Raw genomic sequence first — 20,304 nt, 5'->3', positions numbered from 1 at the left:
AAGTCACACGGGATCAGAGGTGAGCTGGCAAGATGGATACAGAACTGGCTCGGTCACAGAAGACAGAGGGTAACAGTGGATGGGTGTTTTTCTGAATGGAGGGATGTGACTAGTGGTGTTTCGCAGGGATCGGTGCTGGGACCTTTGCTGTTTGTAGTATATATAAATGATTTGGAGGGAAATGTAGCTGGTCTGATTAGTAAGTTTGCGGACGACACTAAGGTTGGTGGAGTTGCGGATAATAATGAGGATTGTCAGAGGATATGGCAGGATATAGATTGGTTGACGACTTGGGTGGAGAAATGGCAGATGGAGTTTAATCCGGACAAATGTGAGGTAATGCATTTTGGAAGGTCTAATGCAGGTGGGAGGTATGCAGTAAATGGCAGAACCCTTAGGAGTATTGACAGGCAGAGAGATCTGGGCGTACAGGTCCACAGGTCACTGAAAGTGGCAACACAGGTGGATAAGGTAGTCAAGAAGGCATTCGGCATGCTTGCCTTCATCGGTCGGGGCATAGAGTATAAAAATTGGCAAGTCATGTTGCAGCTGTCCAGCAGGGCGGCACAGTGGCGCAGTGGTTAGCACCGCAGCCTCACAGCTCCAGCGACCCGGGTTCAATTCTGGGTACTGCCTGTGTGGAGTTTGCAAGTTCTCTCTGTGTCTGCGTGGGTTTTCTCCGGGTGCTCCGGTTTTCTCCCACAAGCCAAAAGACTTGCAGGTTGGTAGGTAAATTGGCCATTATAAATTGCCCCTAGTATAGGTAGGTGGTAGGGAAATATAGGGACAGGTGGGGATGTGGTAGGAATATGGGATTAGTGTAGGATTAGTATAAATGGGTGGTTGATGGTCAGCACAGACTCGGTGGGCCGAAGGGCCTGTTTCAGTGCTGTATCTCTAAAACTAAAACCTAAAAACCTTAGTTAGGCCACACTTAGAATATTGCGTGCAATTCTGGTCGCCACACTATCAGAAGGACTTGGAGGCTTTGGAGAGGGTATAGAGGAGGTTTACCAGGATGTTGCCTGGTCTGGAGGGCATTAGCTATGAGGAGAGGTTGGAAAAACTCAGATTGTTTTCACTGGAACGACGGAGGTGGAGGGGCGACATGATAAGAGGTTTACAAAGTTATGAGCGGCATGGACAGAGTGGATAGTCAGAAGCTTTTTCCCAGGGTGGAAGAGTCAGTTACTAGGGGACATAGGTTTAAGGTGCGAGGGGCAAAGTTTAGAGGGGATGCGCGAGGCAAGTTTTTTTTACACAGAGGGTGGTGAGTGCCTGGAACTTCCTGCCAGGGGAGGTGGTGGAAGCATATACGATAGCGACGTTTAAGATTCATCTTGACAAATATATGAATAGGAAGGGAATAGAGGGATATGGGCCCCGGAAGTGCAGAAGGTGCTAGTTTCGGCAGGCATCAAGATCGGCACAGGCTTGGAGGGCCGAATGGCCTGTTCCTGTGCTGTACTGTTCTTTGTTCTTTGAATCTGCTTCCATCACCCTTTCAAGGCAAAGCATTTAGGATTATTACAACTCACTGTGTAAACAGAATTCTCATCTTGCCCTGCTTCTTTTGCCATGTATGTATGTATGTACGTAAGTCAATGATTTCCATTTCACTGATTGGTTAGTGTAAATGTCAGCACATAAGAATTTTAATGCTCTTTAACAAACTCTTGACCTTTTGCGTCCAAGAGGAGAATGCAGACGGAAATAGATAATGTTGATAATAACACCCCCATACACACAGATTAGTGGGTAAATGGTGTGGGACTTCAACTTCGAGCTCATCTGAACACAGACTATGCTGTGTCAAAGCTGTGACCTTCTGGGCCAGTTTCAATTCATATATTTTTTTTTATTCATTCTCGGGATGCGGGTGTCACAGGCTAGGCCAGCATTTATTGCCCATCCCTAATTGCCCTCGAGAAGGTGGTGGTGAGCTGCTTTCTTGAACCGCTGCAGTCCATGTTGGGTAGGTACACCCACAGTGCTGTTAGGAAAGGAGTTCCAGGATTTTGACCCAGCGACAGTGAAGGAACGGCGATATAGTTCCAAGTCAGGATGGTGTGCGACTTGGACGGGAACTTGCAGGTGGTGGTATTCCCATACATTTGCTGCCCTTGTTCTTCTGGTTGGTAGAGGTCACGGGTTTGGACGATGCTGTCCAAGGAGCCTTGGTGCGTTGCTGCAGTGCATCTTGTAGATGATGCACACTGCTGCCACTGTGCGTCAGAGGTGGAGGGAGTGAAAGTTTGTGGATGGGGTGCCAATCAAGTGGGCTACTTTGCCCTGGATGGTGTCGAGCTTCTTCAGTGTTGTTGGAGCTGCACCCATCCAGGCAAGTGGAGAGTATTATATCACACTCCTGACTTGTGCCTTGTAGATGGTGAGCAGCCTTTGGGGAGTCAGGAGGTGAGTTACTCGCCGCAAGATTCCTAGCCTCTGATCTGCTCTTGTAGCCATGATATTTATATGGCTACTCCAGTTCAGTTTCTGGTCAATGGTAGCCCCTAGGATGTTGATAGTGGGGGATTCAGCGAATGCAATGCCGTTGAATGTCGTGGGGATATGGTTAGATTCTCTCTTGTTGGAGATGGTCATTGCCTGGCAATTGTGTGGCACGAATGTTAGTTGCCACTTATCAGCCCAAGCCTGGATATTTACAGGTCTTGCTGCATTTCTACACGGACTGCTTCAGTATCTGAGGAGTCACGAATGGTGAACATTGTGCAATCATCAGCGAACATCCCCACTTCTGACCTGATGATTGATGATAGGTCATTGACGAAGCAGCTGAAGATGGTTGGGCCTAGGACACTACCCTGAGGAACACCTGCAGTGATGTCCTGGAGCTCAGATGATTGACCTCCAACAACCACAACCATCTTCCTTTGCGCTGGGTATGACTCAAGAGGAGAGTTTTCCCCAATTCCCATTGACTCTAGTTTTGCTAGGGCTCCTTGATACCATAACTCAGTCAAATGCTGCCTTGATGTCAAGGGCAGTCACTCTCACCTCATCTTGAGTTCAGCTCTTTTGTCCACGCTTGAACCAAGGCTGCAATGACGTCAGAAGCTGAATAGCCCTGGCGGAACCCAAACTGAGCGTCACTGAGCAGGTTATTGCTGTGCAAGTGCCGCTTGATAGCACTGTTAACAACACCTTCCATCACTTTACTGATGATCGAGAATAGACTGATGGGGTGGTAATTGGCTGGGTTGGACTTGTCCTGCTTTTTGTGTACAGGACATACCTGGGCAATTTTCCACATTGCCGGGTAGATGCCAGTGTTGTAGCTGTACTGGAATAGCTCGGCTAGGGGCGCAGTTGGTTCCAGAGCACAGGTCTTCAGTACTATTGCCGGAATATTGTCAGGGCCCAGAGCCTTTGCAGTATCCAGTGCCTTCAGTCATTTCTTGATATTACGTGGAGTGATCAGATGACCCACTGAGCCATTGGAGAGTGTGGTGAAGATAGCAGCAGTATGTGGACCTCCCCACAGCACAAACCATTTACAGTTCTTAAAATCGCAAGTACACTCATCTTTGGAGGGGGTGGGGGATCAGGTTGGTGGGACAGAGGGGAAAGAAGGTCACTCAGGAGGAATTAGAATTCGCCACATAAGTGACAGACGAGTATGACATTTACAGCTTAACTATTTATAGATGCTTACAATGACAATGGTATGATACAAGCAAACAGCAACATTCATCACATACCCTTTGTCGTAAGTGAACAGAGACTTCAGGAACTGGGAGGCATGGACCCCGATGAACACAGATGGGATTGTGATCTGATGTCTGATCTTCTCTGCAGAATTAAGAGAAATGTCAGTCAACAACTGATTTTGAAATAGTTTCCTCCCTTGTCCCCATGCCAAGGTTTCTGCAGGGTATTTGGTGACCTGCTTCTGCTAATACCATTTCAATCAGCTTTCTGGAGTTCATCTTCCACGTGAAAAGCAGCTGTGCGTTCCTGGCACGGACCCATCTAATCTCCATTCAATGCCTCCCGCCAAAGGCAAAGTTCAGACAGGAATCTTGCCAGTGGCTAAATTGCAGACATGAAAATAAGTTTAAATATCTATATAAAAGTCTGATATAACATTTTGTATAAAAACACCAATTGCTGAACAAGGTTAAAAGAAAGCCAGTCATTTCCTGCCTATCTTAACAGTCCCAGTCATCTAAAAATAACAAAGAGTCAAGGAGCTACCAAATCTAAAGTAACTTCCAACGAGAGTCTGAGTAAACTCAGAGCAACTTAGACAACTGCCCTTGAGCACTCAGCTCAACAGGAATATCACTGGAGACTGTAGAGGAGGCAGGTTGCCCGTGCAGCATCCAATGAGAAAAGGACGATGCAGGAGAATGTGGAACACACTCATCATTCTGCTCAGACTGAAACAGCACTAGCACTGGTCAGGGTAAGTGTTCATTGTGACTAGCACAGAAGTGACAAACAGGACTAGTTTGATAATAGTAGTCAATTAAAATGCAAATGCAGACTGGTGAATTCCAAGCACCACCTCCCTTTGCCTTTAGCTGGTGACAGTTTGCCAGGGCTAGGGAAATAGCCTAGTGGTGCCTCAGACAATCTACACTGGGATCCAAGAAAAAAATAAGGTCGTGAGCTTGCCCCTTTTATAAAGAGAACACAGTATCAGAGGTTAGGGTGCATTATCTGCCACTGGTCTAACACCACTCTGGTTATCGAATTGGCCTGCTCAATCCATGTCACCTTCATCTAATGCGATTAGTCTCCGGGCATCGGAAAATCTATGGCCAAAGTATTGCTCGAGTTTAGAGTGGACAATCGGATCCACGTGACTCATGAGCAGGAAGGAGGATAGAATCGATCCAATTTTTCAAGCCCTGATCTCACTCCAAGACTGCATAGCACAAAGTTGCCAAAGTGGCAGTTCAGCACCTCAGTCAGAACACCTCAAGTTCGAGTACCATATCAGAGACTTGAGCACGTAATTCGGTCTGACATTCCCAGTGCAGTACTGAAGGAGTGCTGCACTGTCAGAAGAGTCATCTTTCGCATGAGCCGATAAACTAAGTCACGCTTTCCTGCTTAGGTGGATTTTTTTTTTTATATTTTCAAACTATCACCAGTAACCTGTCTCTCGATGCAGAATTAAACAAGCGCTTGGGAATGGCTTCCACTGCTATGTCCAGACTGGCCAAGAGAGTGTGGGAAAATGGTGCACTGACACAGAACACAAAAGTCCGAGTGCATCAAGCCTGTGTCCTCAGTACCTTGCTCTATGGCAGCGAGGCCTGGACAACGTACGTCAGCCAAGAGCGACGTCTCAATTCATTCCACCTTCGCCGCCTCCGGAGAATCCTTGGCATCAGGTGGCAGGACTGTATCTCCAACACAGAACTCCTCGAGGTGGCCAACATCCCCAGCATATACACCCTACTAAGCCAGCGGCGCCTGAGATGGCTTGGCCATGTGAGCCGCATGGAAGATGGCAGGATCCACAAGGACACACTGTACAGAGAGCTCATCACTGGTACCAGACCCACCGGCCGTCCATGGCTCCGCTTTAAAAACGTCTGCAAACGCGACATGAAGTCCTGTGACATTGACCACAAGTTGTGGGAGTCAGTTGCCAGCGATCGCCAGAGCTGGCAGGCAACCATAAAGGAGGGGCTAAAGTGTGGCGAATCGAAGAGACTTAGCAGTTGGCAGGAAAAAAGCGCAAGGGGAGAGCCAACTGTGTAACAGCCCCGACAACCAATTTTATCTGCAGCACCTGTGTAAGAGTCTGTCACTCTAAAATTGCCCTTTATAGCCACTCCAGGCGCAGCTGCACAAACCACTAACCATCTCCAGGTGCTTCCCCATTGTCTCTCGAGACAAGGAGGCCAAAGACGATGATTTCCAAAATATACTTTATTCATAAAAAACTGTAAAAAATACAATACAAAACAGTTCCAAAAAGCACAAAGTCAAATGATACAAGGAGTGCAAAAGAGATCAGTTTCCTTCAATACAGGAGTGAGTTGCCTCACAACCCTTCCATTTTATTTTACATGCCATGTACATTTTACAGCAAAACAAATATTTTCTGGATACAGTTGAGGGGTTTTTCCTTAGGTGGATGTAAAAGGTCCCATGGCAGTACTCAAAAGAGGAACAGGCACTTCTCTCAGAATCCTGGCTAACACTTATCCCTCAGCCAACAACAAAAATAAATTAACTGGTCAGTTTTTGAATACCTCTTTTTGGGACCGTGCTGTGTGTAATTCAGCAACTATGTTTCTTTATTATTCTAGTGACTACACATCAAAAGTAATTGGCTTTGGGACATCCTCAGGATGTGAACGGCAATGTTTAATTGCAAATTATTATTCGCTAATTTGGCACAAAGGTGGCAAGCTTACTCAGATGCCACAAGATGGCTGGTATAGAAAATTGAAAAATAACACATGGGCAAGAGAGGGCGCTCGAGTAGAGCGACAGTGTAGAGGGAGCTCTACTCTGTATCTAACCCTATGCTGTACCTGTCCTGGGAGTGTTTGATGGGGGACAGTGTAGAGGGAGCTTTACTCTGTATCTAACCCTATGCTGTACCTGTCCTGGGAGTGTTTGATGGGGGACAGTGTAGAGGGAGCTTTACTCTGTATCTAACCCCCTGTTTTTTTTTAAGGTGACCTTTATACCCCAGGCCCCCTTTATATATTTTATGTCGAGGGGGCCTTTATTCCTCAGGCCCCCTTTATATACACACTTATATTTTTAAAATAACTTTATTAAAACCAGATAAATAAACAAAAAACTCAAATTAAAATGCCATTCTCGGCGTCGACAATGCACTCCAGTCCCTGCGGTGCCCACCGGTCGCGGAAGGCCTCAAACGTACCGGCGGACACCGCATGCTCCTTTTCCAGGGACACCCGGGCGCGAACGTAACCGCGGAAGCGGGGCAGGCAATCGGGGAGGACGGACCCCCCTACGGCCCGCAACCTGGACCTGTGAATTGCCACCTTGGCCAGGCCCAGGAGCAGACCGACGAGGAGATCCTCCTCCCGGACCAAGCCCCTCCGCACAGGGTGCCCAAAGATCAGGAGCGTGGGACTGAAGTGCAGCCAGAATTTGAGGTGCAGCCCTTTCAGATACTCAAATAGGGGCTGCAACCTCGCAGACTCCGTATAAACGTGGAACACGGACTCGTCCAGGCCGCAGAAATTACAGGCGACCTGGGAGTCCGTGAACCTACTTAAAAGCCTATTGCATGGGACTGCTCTGTGCAGCACCCTCCACCCCAGGTCCCCGATGTAAAGGGGGAAGACTCCCGCGTAGAGACACCTCCATCGGGGTTTCCCCTCACCGCCAGATGGCAACACGGACCGCCAGGGTGTGTCCGGCCAGCTGACGAGGGCGAGGAAGTGGAGAGTGTGCAGGAGCAGCCCCTACAGGAAACCCCTCCGCACCGATTGGAATGGCACGGAGGGCATTTCCGAGAGGCGACTCGGGTTGTGCGGGACCGGCTCCCGAGGAGGGTTTCGGGGCCTGGGTCCGAAGAGCAGTTCCGGCTGAGCGGGGGTCAGCTCGGCCGGGATCGCTCCGCACTCCCGAGCCCCCTTGCCACCCGTAGTGAGGGGCGTCCCGGGGGTTTCGGCTACTCCTCCGCCCGCCGGACCGTCCCCAGAGTCGGCTGCCCGGACAGCCAAGGCGCTCTCCTCCGCGGGCGGGGGAGTGCCCTGACTGGAGGCGACCATGTTCCAGACTCGGAATAGATCCCGGTAAAAGACAGGCAACTCCCTCAGAGAGGCGCGGCTAACGGACTCCACCGGGAGCTGCGTGTCGTCTTGAAGGCAGTGACACTGGCGGAAAAAATACGTCGCCAGCGCACACCATCTGGGAGGACGCTCGATGTACAGGTATCTCTGCAGGGTCTGAAGGCGGAGAGTCGCAGCCTGGGTGCGGACGCACACCAGCGACTGACCGCCCTCCTCAATCGGGAGACTCAGGACCGCGGCAGAGGCCCAGTGTTTCCTCCTGCCTCAGAAGAAATCGACGAGTTTCTTCTGGATCTTGGTGGCAAATACAGGGGGCGGGGCCAAAGTGACCAACCGGTACCACAGCATGTAGGCCACCAGTTGGTTTATGACCAACGCTCGGCCCCTGTAGGAAAGCACTCGGAGCTGTCCTGTCCAGCGCCCCAGCCGAGCGGTGACTTTCGCCTCCAACTCCTGCCAGTTTGCCGGCCAGGCTTCCTCAGTGGGGCTAAGGTGGACTCCCAGATAGAGGAGGTGCGTGGTGCTCCACACAAAAGGTGTCATCTCCTCCGGCAGGGAGTCCACCCGCCACTGACCCACCAGGAGTCCTGAACATTTCTCCCGATTGATCCTCGCGGAGGACGCGGCAGAAAAGGTCTGCTGGCAGTCGCGCATCCTCCACAAGTCAACATGATCTGTGATTGCGAGGAGCACGTCGTCGGCGTAAGCCGAGAGGACGACCCGCATGGCCGGCTCGCGCAGAGCCAATCCCGTCAACCTCCTGCGAAGCAGGCACAGGAAGGGCTCCACGCAGATGGTATACAATTGACCGGACATGGGGCACCCCTGACGCACTCCTCTCCCAAAGCGAAGGGGCGCCGTCAAGGACCCGTTAACTTTGACTAGACACTCTGCGGCGGCGTATAAAAGTCGGTCCCGGGCCACGAAATGCGGCCCGAGTCCAAAAGCACGCAGAGTCCCGAAAAGGTATTCGTGATCCACCCTGTCGAAAGCCTTCTCCTGATCGAGGGAGAGAAAGGCGACCGACTGACCAGTCCTCTGGGAAAGATGGATCAGGTCCCGGACCAGGTGGATGTTGTCCTGGATGGACCGGCCCGGGACCGTGTAGGACTGGTCGGGGTGGATCATGTGGGCCAGCACGGAGCCCAGGCGGGTAGACATAGCCCGGGCAAAGATCTTATAATCCGTGCTGAGAAGGGAGACCGGACGCCAGTTTTTAAGCAGGCGGAGATCGCCCCTCTTCGGCAGCAGGACGATGACCGCCCTGCGCCACGAGATGGGCATCTCCCCGGTCGCCAGGCTTTCCCCCAGGACCCGCGCGTAATCGTCCCCCAGGACGTCCCAGAACTCCCTGAGGAACTCCACATTCAACCCATCCAGCCCTGGGGATTTGCCCCTTGAGAGCTGGTGGAGGGCGCCAGTCAGCTCCGCCAACGTGAGCGGAGCCTCCAATCCTTCAGCGCCCTCCGGGCTGACGTGCGGCATGTCCTCCCACAAAACTCTGCGCGCATCCTCGCTGGACGGATCCGGAGAGAACGCACTGTAATACGTACGGACCAGGAGGCCCATTCCCTCCGGATCCGTGATGGAGGATCCGTCGTCGGCCAGCAGCTCCATGAGCTGCTTACGGACTCCCCGCCATTTTTACAGCGAGTAGAAGGGTGAGGCGCGGTCCAAATCTTCCAGGATCTGGATCTGCGACCTCACGTATGCGCCTCGGGACCCTATGAGCTGCAGGTCCCTCAGCGCGCCCTTCTTCTCTTTGTACGCCTGCCACAGGGTCGGGTCCGCGACGGCATGACCGAGGCGGGACTCCAAGTCGAGCACCTCCCTCTCAAGGCGCCCGATCTCAGCTTCCCGCCTCTTGGTCGACCCCTTCGCGTACTCCTGACAGAAGACGTGATTGTCAGTCTTGCCCACATCCCACCATAGCCCCGAAGAGGGGAAGCCCCCCTGCTTCCTTCTCCAGTCGGCCCAGAATCGACAGAACGAGTCCCGAAATCGCTCGTCCTCCAGCAGCCAGTTGTTAAAGTGCCAGTACGCAGACCCCGCCCGCATGCGGAGCGGAGTGAACTCCGCCCACACCAGGAGGTGGTCCGAGCACGGCACCAGCCGCATGGAGGCCGCCAAGACGCGGGAGACGTACGCCTGCAAAATGTAGAGGCGGTCGATTCGCTACCCTCCTCCTCCAAACCTCCACATGAAGGCGCTGGAGTCGGGATGGAGATTCCGCCAGACGTCCACCAAGTTAAGGGAGCTGATCAGTCCCCTCAACTTCTCCACCGACGCTTGGCCGCGCTGGGGACCGGAGCTATCCCCCACCTCGAGGGTGCAGTTAAAATCCCCCCCGAGGATGATGCACTCGCCGCTATCGATGGAGCTCAAGAGAGTGGACACTTCTTCAAAGAAGCGCGCTTGCAACGCGCCGGGCCTGGGCGCGTACACGTTCACAAAGTGGAGCGGCACGCTACCCAGGCGAACGGCGAGGTGGAGCAAGCGGCCCGGCACTAGCTCCTTGACCCCCAAGATCTCCGGCTGAAAAGTCGGGGCCAACAAGATAGCCACCCCACTAGAAATAGGGGTGAGGTGACTCATGTAGACCCCGCCCTGCCACTCCAGGAGCCAGGTGGCTTTGTCTCCCGGAACGGTGTGGGTTTCCTGCAGAAAGCTCACCGCGTATCTCCCTTCCCTGAGGACTGAGAGATTATGAAATCTGCGGTGAGACCCCCTCGTGCCGTTGATGTTGAGGTTGGCTATGGTTATCTTCATGTCAAAGGTACTTAAAACCAGTCACCAACACCTCACTGTGAGGAGGGAGTGGAAGTGCACCTGGCCTTCCACTCCCCCAGCAACCCATTGAGGAACGCATTAAAACAGCGCCTCTCAACCAGTTTCACGCCCGCGCGCTTGCCCGTTATCTTCAGGGCGGCACGGACGGACTGGATGATCAGCGCCAGATTCGACCAGCGGTCGAGGACCAGCTGAACTTTATTGCAGCAGCCCCTGCAAACCGCGAGGAAATCCCGGAGTTCCGCCGTGGGGATGAGAGGAGATTCGGTGGGAGGCACGAGGGACTCCAAACACCTCACTGGTGATGGAACCAAGATCATCCTCCGTGCCCAACACCGAATCCCCATCCTCCTCCGGGTCGTCATCGCCAGCGGCCGACACATCCACCACACACTGTGGGGCGGATGTCCCGGCCGCGCCAGCTGAACCCGCCTCCGTCACGATCCCACCCCCAGGATCGATGGCGGAGGAGTCCTCTCTGGGTTCTATTGTGAAACTGGAGCCTGTAGGCACCAGCGGTTCAGGACCCCCCTCCACCTCCGTCCCCAGGCCAATGACTGGTCCAGGGCAGACAGAAGTTCTCGACTCCGGAAATCCAGCCGGAGCAGAGACCGGAGGCGGAGAGAGGAGGCCATCTCCCGCTCCGTCAGCACCCACAGGCCCAGCAGATGGGGCAGCATTCTCGGTTATAACCGGGTCGGGTGTCTCCTGGTTGGTGGTGGACTCCAGCTGGGAGGGCCGACCGTCTGGGGCCTCGCCCTCCCCTTCACTCAGGGCACCCGATCCAGTAGCAGTGGCAGAATGGGCGGCATCCCCAGGCTCCCCCACCACAAGTAGGGCCCCACTTACTCCTTCAGGAGGGGCCTCAAGTACCGGGGCCTTCCCCTCCCCTCCATCCTGAGGAATAGGGTGCTCCTGCCTGGACTTTGTCGCCTTGGTGGTGGCGGTAGGGGAAACCTGGGGACCCGAAACAGGAGACAGCTCCCCTCCAACAGATGGACCCTGCACCTCAGGGCCCCTCGTTACCTCTGTGGAGGGGTGCCTTCTCCTCTTTTTCCCACTAGGACGCAGAGGCTCAGAGACCTCCATGTCATCAGAGGCCTCCGCACCCTCCTTCTTTTTAGTCACCCTAGGCCTGAGCCCAGCCCTGGGACAGGTGGATTCCGTGAGAACGGGCTTTGGGCTGAGCTCAGGCTCGGGTCGTTTCAATGTGTGCAGGGGACGCGCCTCTTGATGTTTCTTTTGCCTCCGCGTCTTCCTTCCACTCGGCCGGGCACTCCCCTCCCCACTGGAGGCTGTGAAAACCACAGCCTCCAGAACCGACTGAGCTGTGTCTTCTATGTGTGGGAGGAGTGGGAGGAGGTGCTGTGGAACCACTCTGGGCCGCCGAGGTGGAGCTGGCGGCCGGGAGGTTGGGGCAGTTCTTACAAACATGCCCCACCCCCTTGCAGACATGGCACCGCGCCCCGTCCGAGGTCCAAAAGACGCGGTAGGCCGTCCCCTGGAACTCCACATTAAATTGGCCTTCCAAGTCCTCCTCCCGCGCCAGCTGCATAAATAACTGGCGGCGGAAGGAGTAGACATGTTGGAGGCTGTGTTCCCGAAGACCAAGCCGGACTGGGGTGATCCCTGACCTCACCTCCCCCAGATGGTGTAGGTGGGGGAGGAGGAGCTCACTGGGAACGAAGGGTGGGACGTTTGATAACATTATCCGCTGCGCAGTGGCCCCCAGAGGGTCCACCGGCAGGAAAGTCCCCCCCACAGTGAGCCCCTTATTCAGGGCCAGGGACACGGCCCGCTCAGTCTTTAGAAAAAAACACAGCCTTCCCATACATCTTTGAGGCCGCAACAATGGCCGAGGGGACGACAACCTTGGCCATTGCCTTCACACAGGCCTCAATGGACATGTTGGGGTAGGGATAGCTCTTCACCCCATGGCTGGATGTTATTAATTTAAAAGGTGACGGGGCCACGTGGGCAGCCACAGAGGCTGCAGCTGCATAGGTTGTAGAGGGCCCCGCCACCTGTGATGAAGGGCTTGCCATGGGTCTAAGAGCTAACCCACTCCAAATTGTAGGCTTGAAAATAACTTTATGCACAAAACAAACAAACAAACAAACAACAGGTTGGGGGAGAGGCTGAGGGAATACAGGAGAGGGAAAGACAGGCTGTAAGTGATGACTTTCTTTCCTTTCTGGAGGTGGTGCACACAGCACACTTAAAACAGTCTCTGCCAGTACACTTGGTCTTACGTTCTTCTGGTTGGGGGAGGCGTCTTCACCTGGGCCAGCTGAAGCTGCCCAGGCACTATTTATTATCCCCTTCTGTATATTAGCCAGGCAGCTTCAGCTGACTCAGGCTGGGCAATTGGGGTGGGGAGGGAGCTTCCCTGCAACTTTAGTGCAACTGCACAGCTCCCTGCAGAATTGTATAGCCCCCACCCCTTGTTCTTCTGGCCTCTTCCACCTCCCACAACAGTCCAAATGAAATGAGTCTGGTGCTCAACACCCACCTCCAAATACAGGCTTATTCCAAAAGTCTTTCCTCTGCAGCAAATGTTGAAAGTTTTTGCAGTTTCTCCTCAGCACTCCTTCTCCAGCAGCACCTCCAGCAACTGACTGCAGCACTGTCAGCTGCACCTCGTTGAGGCACTCAGCACTCAGTATTCCCAATCCCCGTGCTGTACCTGTCCTGGGAGTGTTTGATGGGGACAGTGTAGAGGGAGCTTTACTCTGTATCTAACCCCGTGCTGTACCTGTCCTGGGAGTGTTTGATGGGGACAGTGTCGAGGGAGTTTACTCTGTATCCAATGGCTGTCACTTATTTTGTTCAGCTGAATCAGAGGCAATCTGTGTACATGTTCTTTATGTCTGCAGAAATGCATGGAAATGAGCCATCCACTGGTTCATTTCTCAGGTCAATGCCTTGACCAGAGTCAAGCTGCCTGGTTTACATTTCAAACAAAGCTTGGCAGTTAACTGTCAGTCACCGTAAACAACTGGTGCATTCTCCATGGTAACGTATCTACCAACCAGAGTTCACTTGCCAACAAATTAGCACTCTCTTCTCATGCAGTATAAGTTGTTGTTTTCCCGTACATTGGATATTTTTGCATATTGTCCGAATGAGTGCAAGACGAAAGCTTCGACAACATGACTGTATAGCTATTAGATGATGTGCACAATGCTCACAGATCCTACATATCTGACAAAAAAAATTCACGACCAAGAAAAGCCAGATGCGATCAAGCAAAACACACACCGCAGGCCAAACTAAGAGATGATGAACAGATGGTGGAAAAACAAAGCTGCAGAGCTTTAGGAAGCTGCCAATAAGCACAACCTGAAGGCTCTCCTTGAAGGTCTCTGATTTGTCTATAGCCCCAAAACCAACGATACGATATCTGTCCTCTCAGCAGATTGAAATCAGCTCCGAACGAACAGGAATGAGATTTTCCCTCATTAGGCAGAGCATTTTAACAATCTCCTGAACCAAGAATCCACGGAGTGCGACAACACCATTGAATCACTTCCACAGAAGCGTATTCTAGGTGAGCTTCCCCTTCAAGCTGAAGTCACCAAGACCATAAAGCAACTGTCTGTGGGTACGTCTCCGGCAGCAGACGACATTCCCCCTGAAGTATTCAAATACAGAGGAGCTCACATGGTTAGGAAACTCACTAGCGTCTTCTGCTTAATTTGGAACCAAAGCATTGTGTCCCAAGATTACAAGAATGCTTTCATAACCCACCTATACAAACGGAAGGGATGCAAGTCCATCAGTGACAATCATTGTGGAATTTCACTTCTCTCCACGGTGTGAAAAATTCTTGCAAGGGTTATTCTCAACAGGATTGTCACTCATTTTACAGACTTGGTGTGGCTTTTGTACTCGGCAAGGAATGGTCGACATGATCTTTGCGGCGTGTCAAATTCAAAAAATTTCCTGCGAATAGAACAAGGACCTCGACATGGTATTCGTTGACCTGACCAAGGCCTTTGACACAGTAAACCATGAAGGCCTGTGGAAGGTGCTGTACAAACATGGCTGTCATGAAATGATGAGGGTCATCCACTGATTTCATGGCAGCCAATGTGATGCAGAATGGTGCCTTCGCAGATGCCTTTCCTGTCACCAATAGCACCAAACAAGGCTGAGTAATGGCTCCAGTTCTGTTTGCCATCTACTATTCAGCCATGCTCTTGTTTGCAATCAAAGATCTCGACATGGGAGTACACATTCAGCTCAGGACAGGCAGCAACCTCTTCAATCCGCAAAAGCTCAAGGCTGACAAAAAGATCAAACAACAGCTACTAAATGAACTCTTGTTTGCCGACAACTGTGCTCTCACAGCACACACTCCAGAAGACATCCAGCCGCTTGTTGACAGTTTTGCCCAAGCCTCAGAACATTTCGGCCTTACAATAAGTCTGAAAAAGAGAGAGATCTTGTACCAACCTGCCCCTGGCCACAAACGCCAAGACCCCATTGTCACAATCAACAATACACCACTCAACTCAGTTCAGAGGTTCTGCTATCTGGGGAGTATCCTCTCCCACAGCACCATGTTGGATGATGAAATCGCCCATCACCTAGCAAAAGCAAGCTTAGTATTCAGCAGGCTCATCCACAGGCTTTGGAGAGAGCATGGAGTCTGTTTCAAAATGCTGTCTCTAAACAAAGATTGAAGTCTACCAGGCAGTGGTTCTCGCATCACCTCTCTATGGCTGGGAGGCACAGACAATCTCCCAGCATCACATAAAGCAACAAAATTCCTAACACCAAAGTTCTTTTAGATGTTTTATCAGTACATTAAGAGCAAGAGGATAACTAAGGAAAGGGTAGGGCCTATCAGAGATGTACAAGGGAACTTATGCATGGATGCAGGGTTCTTAAAGAGTTTTTGTCTCTGTCTTCACAAAGGAGAGGGTTGATGTAGACATTGTAGTTAAAGAGGAGTGTGAAATATTTGATATGAAAAGCATAATGAGAAAGGAAGTACTAGAGGGGCTGACATCCTTGAAAGTGGATAAATCACCAGGGCCGGATGGATTGCATTCCAGGCAGTTAAAGGAAGCCAGGGAGGAAATAGCAGATGTGCTGAGGATCATCTTCAAATCCTCACTAGATACAGGAGAGGGGTCAGACGATTGGAGGTCTGCAAACGTTGTACGATTGTTCAAAAAGGGCGTGAGGGATAGGCCAAATAATTATAGGTCAGTCAGTCTGACCTCAGTGGTGGGTAAATTGTTAGAATCTATTCTGAGGGACAGAATAAACTGCCACATGAATGCCCATGGGATTTAGGGGAACGTGGCATGTTGGATCCAGAATTGGCTCAGGGCCAGGAAACACAGGCTAGTAGTCGACGGATGTTTTTGTGAATGGAAAGCTGTTTCCAGTGGTGTTCCACAGGGCTCGGTGTTGGGTCCCTTGCTGCTAGTGGTATATATTATTGATTTGGACTTAAATGTGGGAGGCATGATTGAGAAATTTGCTGATGACACAAAAACAGGCTGTGTAGTTGATAGTGAAGAGGATAGCCGTAGACTCCAGAATGATATCAATGGTTTGGTTGAGTGGGCAGAGAAGTGGCAAATGGAATTCAATCCAGAAAAGCGTCAGGTAATGCATTTGGGGAGGGCAAATAAAGCAAGGGAATACACAATAAATGGGAGGATAGTGAGAGGGGTAGAAGAAAGTGACAGACCTTGGAGTGTATGTCCACAGGTCCCTGAAGGTGGCAGGACAGATAGATACAGTGAAGAAGGCATATGGAATGCTTTCCTTTATTGGCCGAGGTATAGAATTCAAAAGCAGGGATGTAATGCTGGAACTGTATAAAACGCTGGTTAGGCCACAGTTGGAGTACTGCGTGCAGTTCTGGTCACATTACAGAAAAGACATAATTGCTCTGGAGAGAGTATAGAGGAGATTTACAAGAATGTTGCCAGGGGTTGAAAGTTGCAGCTATGAGGAAAGACTGGATCGGCTAGGGTTGTTTTCCTTAGAACAGAGGTGGCTAAGGGGTGACTTAATAGAGGTGCACAAAATTATGAGAGGCCTAGATAGACAGGAAGAACCTGTTTCCCCTAGCGGAAAGGTCAATTACCAGGGGGCACAGACTTAAGGTGATTGGTAGAAGGATTAGAGGGTACATGAGGAAAAGCTTTTTCACCCAGAGTGTGGTGGGTGTCTGGAATTCACTGCCCTGATCAGTGGTGGAGGCAGAAACTGTCAATTCATTTAAAAGGTACCTGGACATGCACCTGAAGTGCTTTAACGGCAAGGCTATGGACCAGGTGCTGGAAGGTGGGATTGGATTGGGCGGCTAGTTTTTTTTCGTCCGGCGCGGACACAACGGGCTGAATGGCCTCCTTCTGTGCCGTAACTGTTCTATGGTTCTTGCAAGGGCCACATACCTGGCATTGTAAGCGTGCTCATCAGAGCTCAGCTTCACTGGGTTGGCCATGTGGTTGGCATGGAGGATTCCTGCATACCAAAGGTAGCAATCTACAGCCAGCTGAGCATGGGATCCCAAACCATAGGACGTCCCAAATTTAGATTCAAAGACATTCTGAAAGCCAATCTCAGGGTCTGAAAGTTGGACCGCACTACATGGGGAAGAAACAATCATGGGCAGCTCCAAATACAGAAGTCTCTGTCATCAAGCAATCTCAACATTTGAGGAAAACAGAGTCAGGTCCCTCCAGAACGTGCAAGCCCGCCACAAAGTCAGTGCCTTCACCGACCCTTCAAAAAGGGACTTCATATGTAATAATTGCAATCGGATCTGCAAATAAAGATTTGGTTTAACATCACTTATGAGATGGCATCAACCTAGATGGTGAACAACCAGTCTCCTTGCTGAACACTCATCTGCCAAGGTGACGGCAGAATCCATAAACTGCTCTCACTTATTTTGCTACATTGACATACAATTAAGGCGCAAGTGAACAAGTGAACATTTATTTCAGAATCATGAAGAGATGGAACCTACCATTGCTCCAGCGCATGCTGAGCAGCTGGTCCGAGTCAACATTATGCACTATTGCAGCTTTGTACCCAGCCAGCTGCGCCTGAAGCACCTGCAACAAAAATCCACAATGCATTTCTCACTAGTCGCTAAAGTGATTAGACAAGTTAAAGTTTTTTTGTATGCAAATATTTGTTTTTCTATTTTGATTGTAAAACAGAAACATGGGCTTCCCCCAAGCCTCAGATTCGTGCACTAGCCAGTATGGTCCTGAGCCATACAAGGGGCAGTTGTGGGAGTGGGGTGGGGTGGTGACAGTGAGGCTTTGATGGAAGGGGTCATTCAATTTTTGAGATAAAAATAGATAGAAAGATACTACAAAGGCTGTCAGTACATAAAGTGGATGGGATACAAGGAGATTGAGGGGAGATTTAATAGAAGTGTACAAGATTATGGCAGGCTTAGATAGGTTAGACAATGAAAAGCTGTTTCCTTTAACAAATGGTACAAGGACTAGGGGACACAGATTGAAAGTTTTGGGCAAAAGATACAGGGGGAATATGAGGAAGTACTTTGATACGCAGTGGGTGGCAATGACCTGGAACATGCTGCCCACAAGGGTGGTAGAAGTAGAGACGATCAATGACTTCAAGAGGAAATTGGATGGCCACCTGAGAGAAATAGACTTGCAGGGCTATGGGGATTGAACGGGGAGTGGACTGACAGCATAACTCCGTGGAGAGCCAGGATAGACTTGAACATATGAATTAAGAGCAGGAGGAGGCCACTCAGCCCCTCAGGCCTGCTCCGCCATTCAATAAGATCATGACTGATCTGATTGTAACCTCAACTCCACATTCCCGCCTATCGGCGATAACCTTTCACCCCCTTGCTTATCAAAAATCTATCTACCTCTGCCTTACAAATATTCAAAGACTCTGCTTCTACCACCTTTTGAGGAAGAGAGTTCCAAAGACACACAACCCTCAGAAAAAATTTCTCCTCATCTCTGTCTTAAATGGGCAACCCTTTATTTTTAAACAGTGACCCCTAGTTCTAGATTCTCCCACAAAAGGAAACATCCTTTACACATCCACCCTGTCAAGACCCCTCAGGATCTTACATTTCAATCAAGTTGCCTCTTTACTCTTCTAAACTCCAGCAGATACAAGCCTAACTTGTCCAACCTTTCTTCATAAGACAACCCTCCCATTCCAGGTATTGGTCTTGTAAACCTTCAACTGACACAAAACTTGGAAGTGTAGTAAACAGGGAGGAACATAGTAATAGACTTCATGAGGATAGACAGGCTGGCGGAATGGGTGGACACATGGCAGATCAAAGTCACCGTCGAAAAGCGTGGTGTGGTACATTTTGGTAGAAAGAATGAAGTGAGACAATACAAGCTAAATGGTATCATTTCAGTGGGGGGGTGTAAATACAGAGAAACCTGAGGGTGTCTATGCACAAATCTTTGAAGGTGACAGGACAGGTTACTAAAGCAGTCAATAAAGCATACAAGATCCTGGGTTTTTATAAAATAGGCATAGACAAAAGCCAGGAAGTTATGCTAAACCAACATAAAACACTACTTCAGCTCCAGCTGGAGGGTTGCGTCCAATTCTACGCATCACACGTTAGAAAAGACGTGAAGGCTTTGTAGTGGGTACAGAGGAGATTTACTAGAAAAGTTCCAGGAATAAGGGATTGCAGTTACACAGATAGCCTAGAGAAGCTGGGGTTGTTTTTCTTGGAGCACAGAAGACTAAGAATGTTTGACAGAGATGTTTAGATAGAATAAGGAGAAACTGCTTCCAATGGCTGAACCAGCGGGCACAGATTAAGGTGACTAGCAAAAGAACCAAAGGCAACGAGGAAAAACATTTTACAAAACAAGCTGTTGTGATCTGGAATGTACTGTTGGATAAGATAGTGGAAACAGCTTCAACAGTGGCTTTTCAAAAGGGAATTGGATAAGGGAATTGAAGCAGAAACAAAATTGCATGGATATGGGAAAAGAATGCAGAGTGGGACCAACTGTATCGCTCTTCAAAAGAGCCTGCACGGTCTCGATGGGCCGAATGTTTCTGTTGGCTGCAGCTCTCTGCTGTGTAACAGTGACATTTCAGCATTGAAGAAACAGTTGCAATATAATACAAGTATTTTAATGTGGAATATTGCCCTGATAGTGGTATCACTCAAGTTTGATGCACTACGTACCTTGACATCGAAATTACACCCATATCTGCGAATCACAACAATAAAGTCCAGGATGGTGGTGTTTGAAGGAGGTGGTGCGATGGGCTCACAGGCATTATCAGGCTTTGCAAATACTAGATAACCCTACAAGGGTCAGAAGAAAAATATTTTTGACTTTCAGTTGGAAACCCAATTCTTTCCTAATTGAAAAGCCGCTCTAGACCCGGCCACCTTCAGTTATGATGGAGATGAAGTGTGGACTTGTCTTCCCAAATCAGGGTAAATGCCTAACTTACACCCAGCACCTCCTCAGGGACAGGGGTGGAAAGTTGCCAATTTATCTGGAGAGTAATGAAACATGGCACTCCTCCACTAATTTAGTACAAAGCACAACACAGCTGCCCCCTTTCTCAGCTCCCAAACTTTGAAGATAGGAAGTTTAAATTTTTCCTAATCTTGTCAAGAGTCTCCAGTTCCTTTCCCATCCTCTCCTCCTGTAAACACAACCGTGCAGTACATCCATATAAAGAATGCCCAATTATCCTTGTTCATCTCTGTTCTAAAGGGCAGAACTAAATC

The 20,304-nt window shown here is 50.2% G+C and overlaps 1 protein-coding gene across 4 annotated transcripts in view; it reads right to left on the bottom strand.

Moving 5' to 3' along the window:
- The window catches only part of LOC137357381 (E3 ubiquitin-protein ligase RNF167-like), a 167,686-nt gene that overhangs the window by 88,194 nt on the left and 59,188 nt on the right, over positions 1 to 20,304 (bottom strand). For all 4 annotated transcript variants that reach the window (XM_068023681.1, XM_068023683.1, XM_068023684.1 and 1 more), the window contains exons 4-6: positions 19,747 to 19,869; positions 17,551 to 17,638; positions 3,723 to 3,813 (exon numbers count right to left, since the gene is read on the bottom strand). In XM_068023681.1, coding sequence (XP_067879782.1) covers positions 3,723 to 3,813; positions 17,551 to 17,638; positions 19,747 to 19,869 — 302 coding nt within the window. The remainder of the gene's footprint in view (positions 1 to 3,722; positions 3,814 to 17,550; positions 17,639 to 19,746; positions 19,870 to 20,304) is intronic.

The sequence above is a fragment of the Heterodontus francisci genome, chromosome 48 (assembly GCF_036365525.1).
Source record: "Heterodontus francisci isolate sHetFra1 chromosome 48, sHetFra1.hap1, whole genome shotgun sequence".
In the NCBI taxonomy this organism is placed as follows: Eukaryota; Metazoa; Chordata; class Chondrichthyes; order Heterodontiformes; family Heterodontidae; genus Heterodontus; species Heterodontus francisci.
The sequence above is the reverse complement of the archived record's forward strand: the minus strand, read 5'-3'. Positions and strand labels throughout refer to the sequence as shown.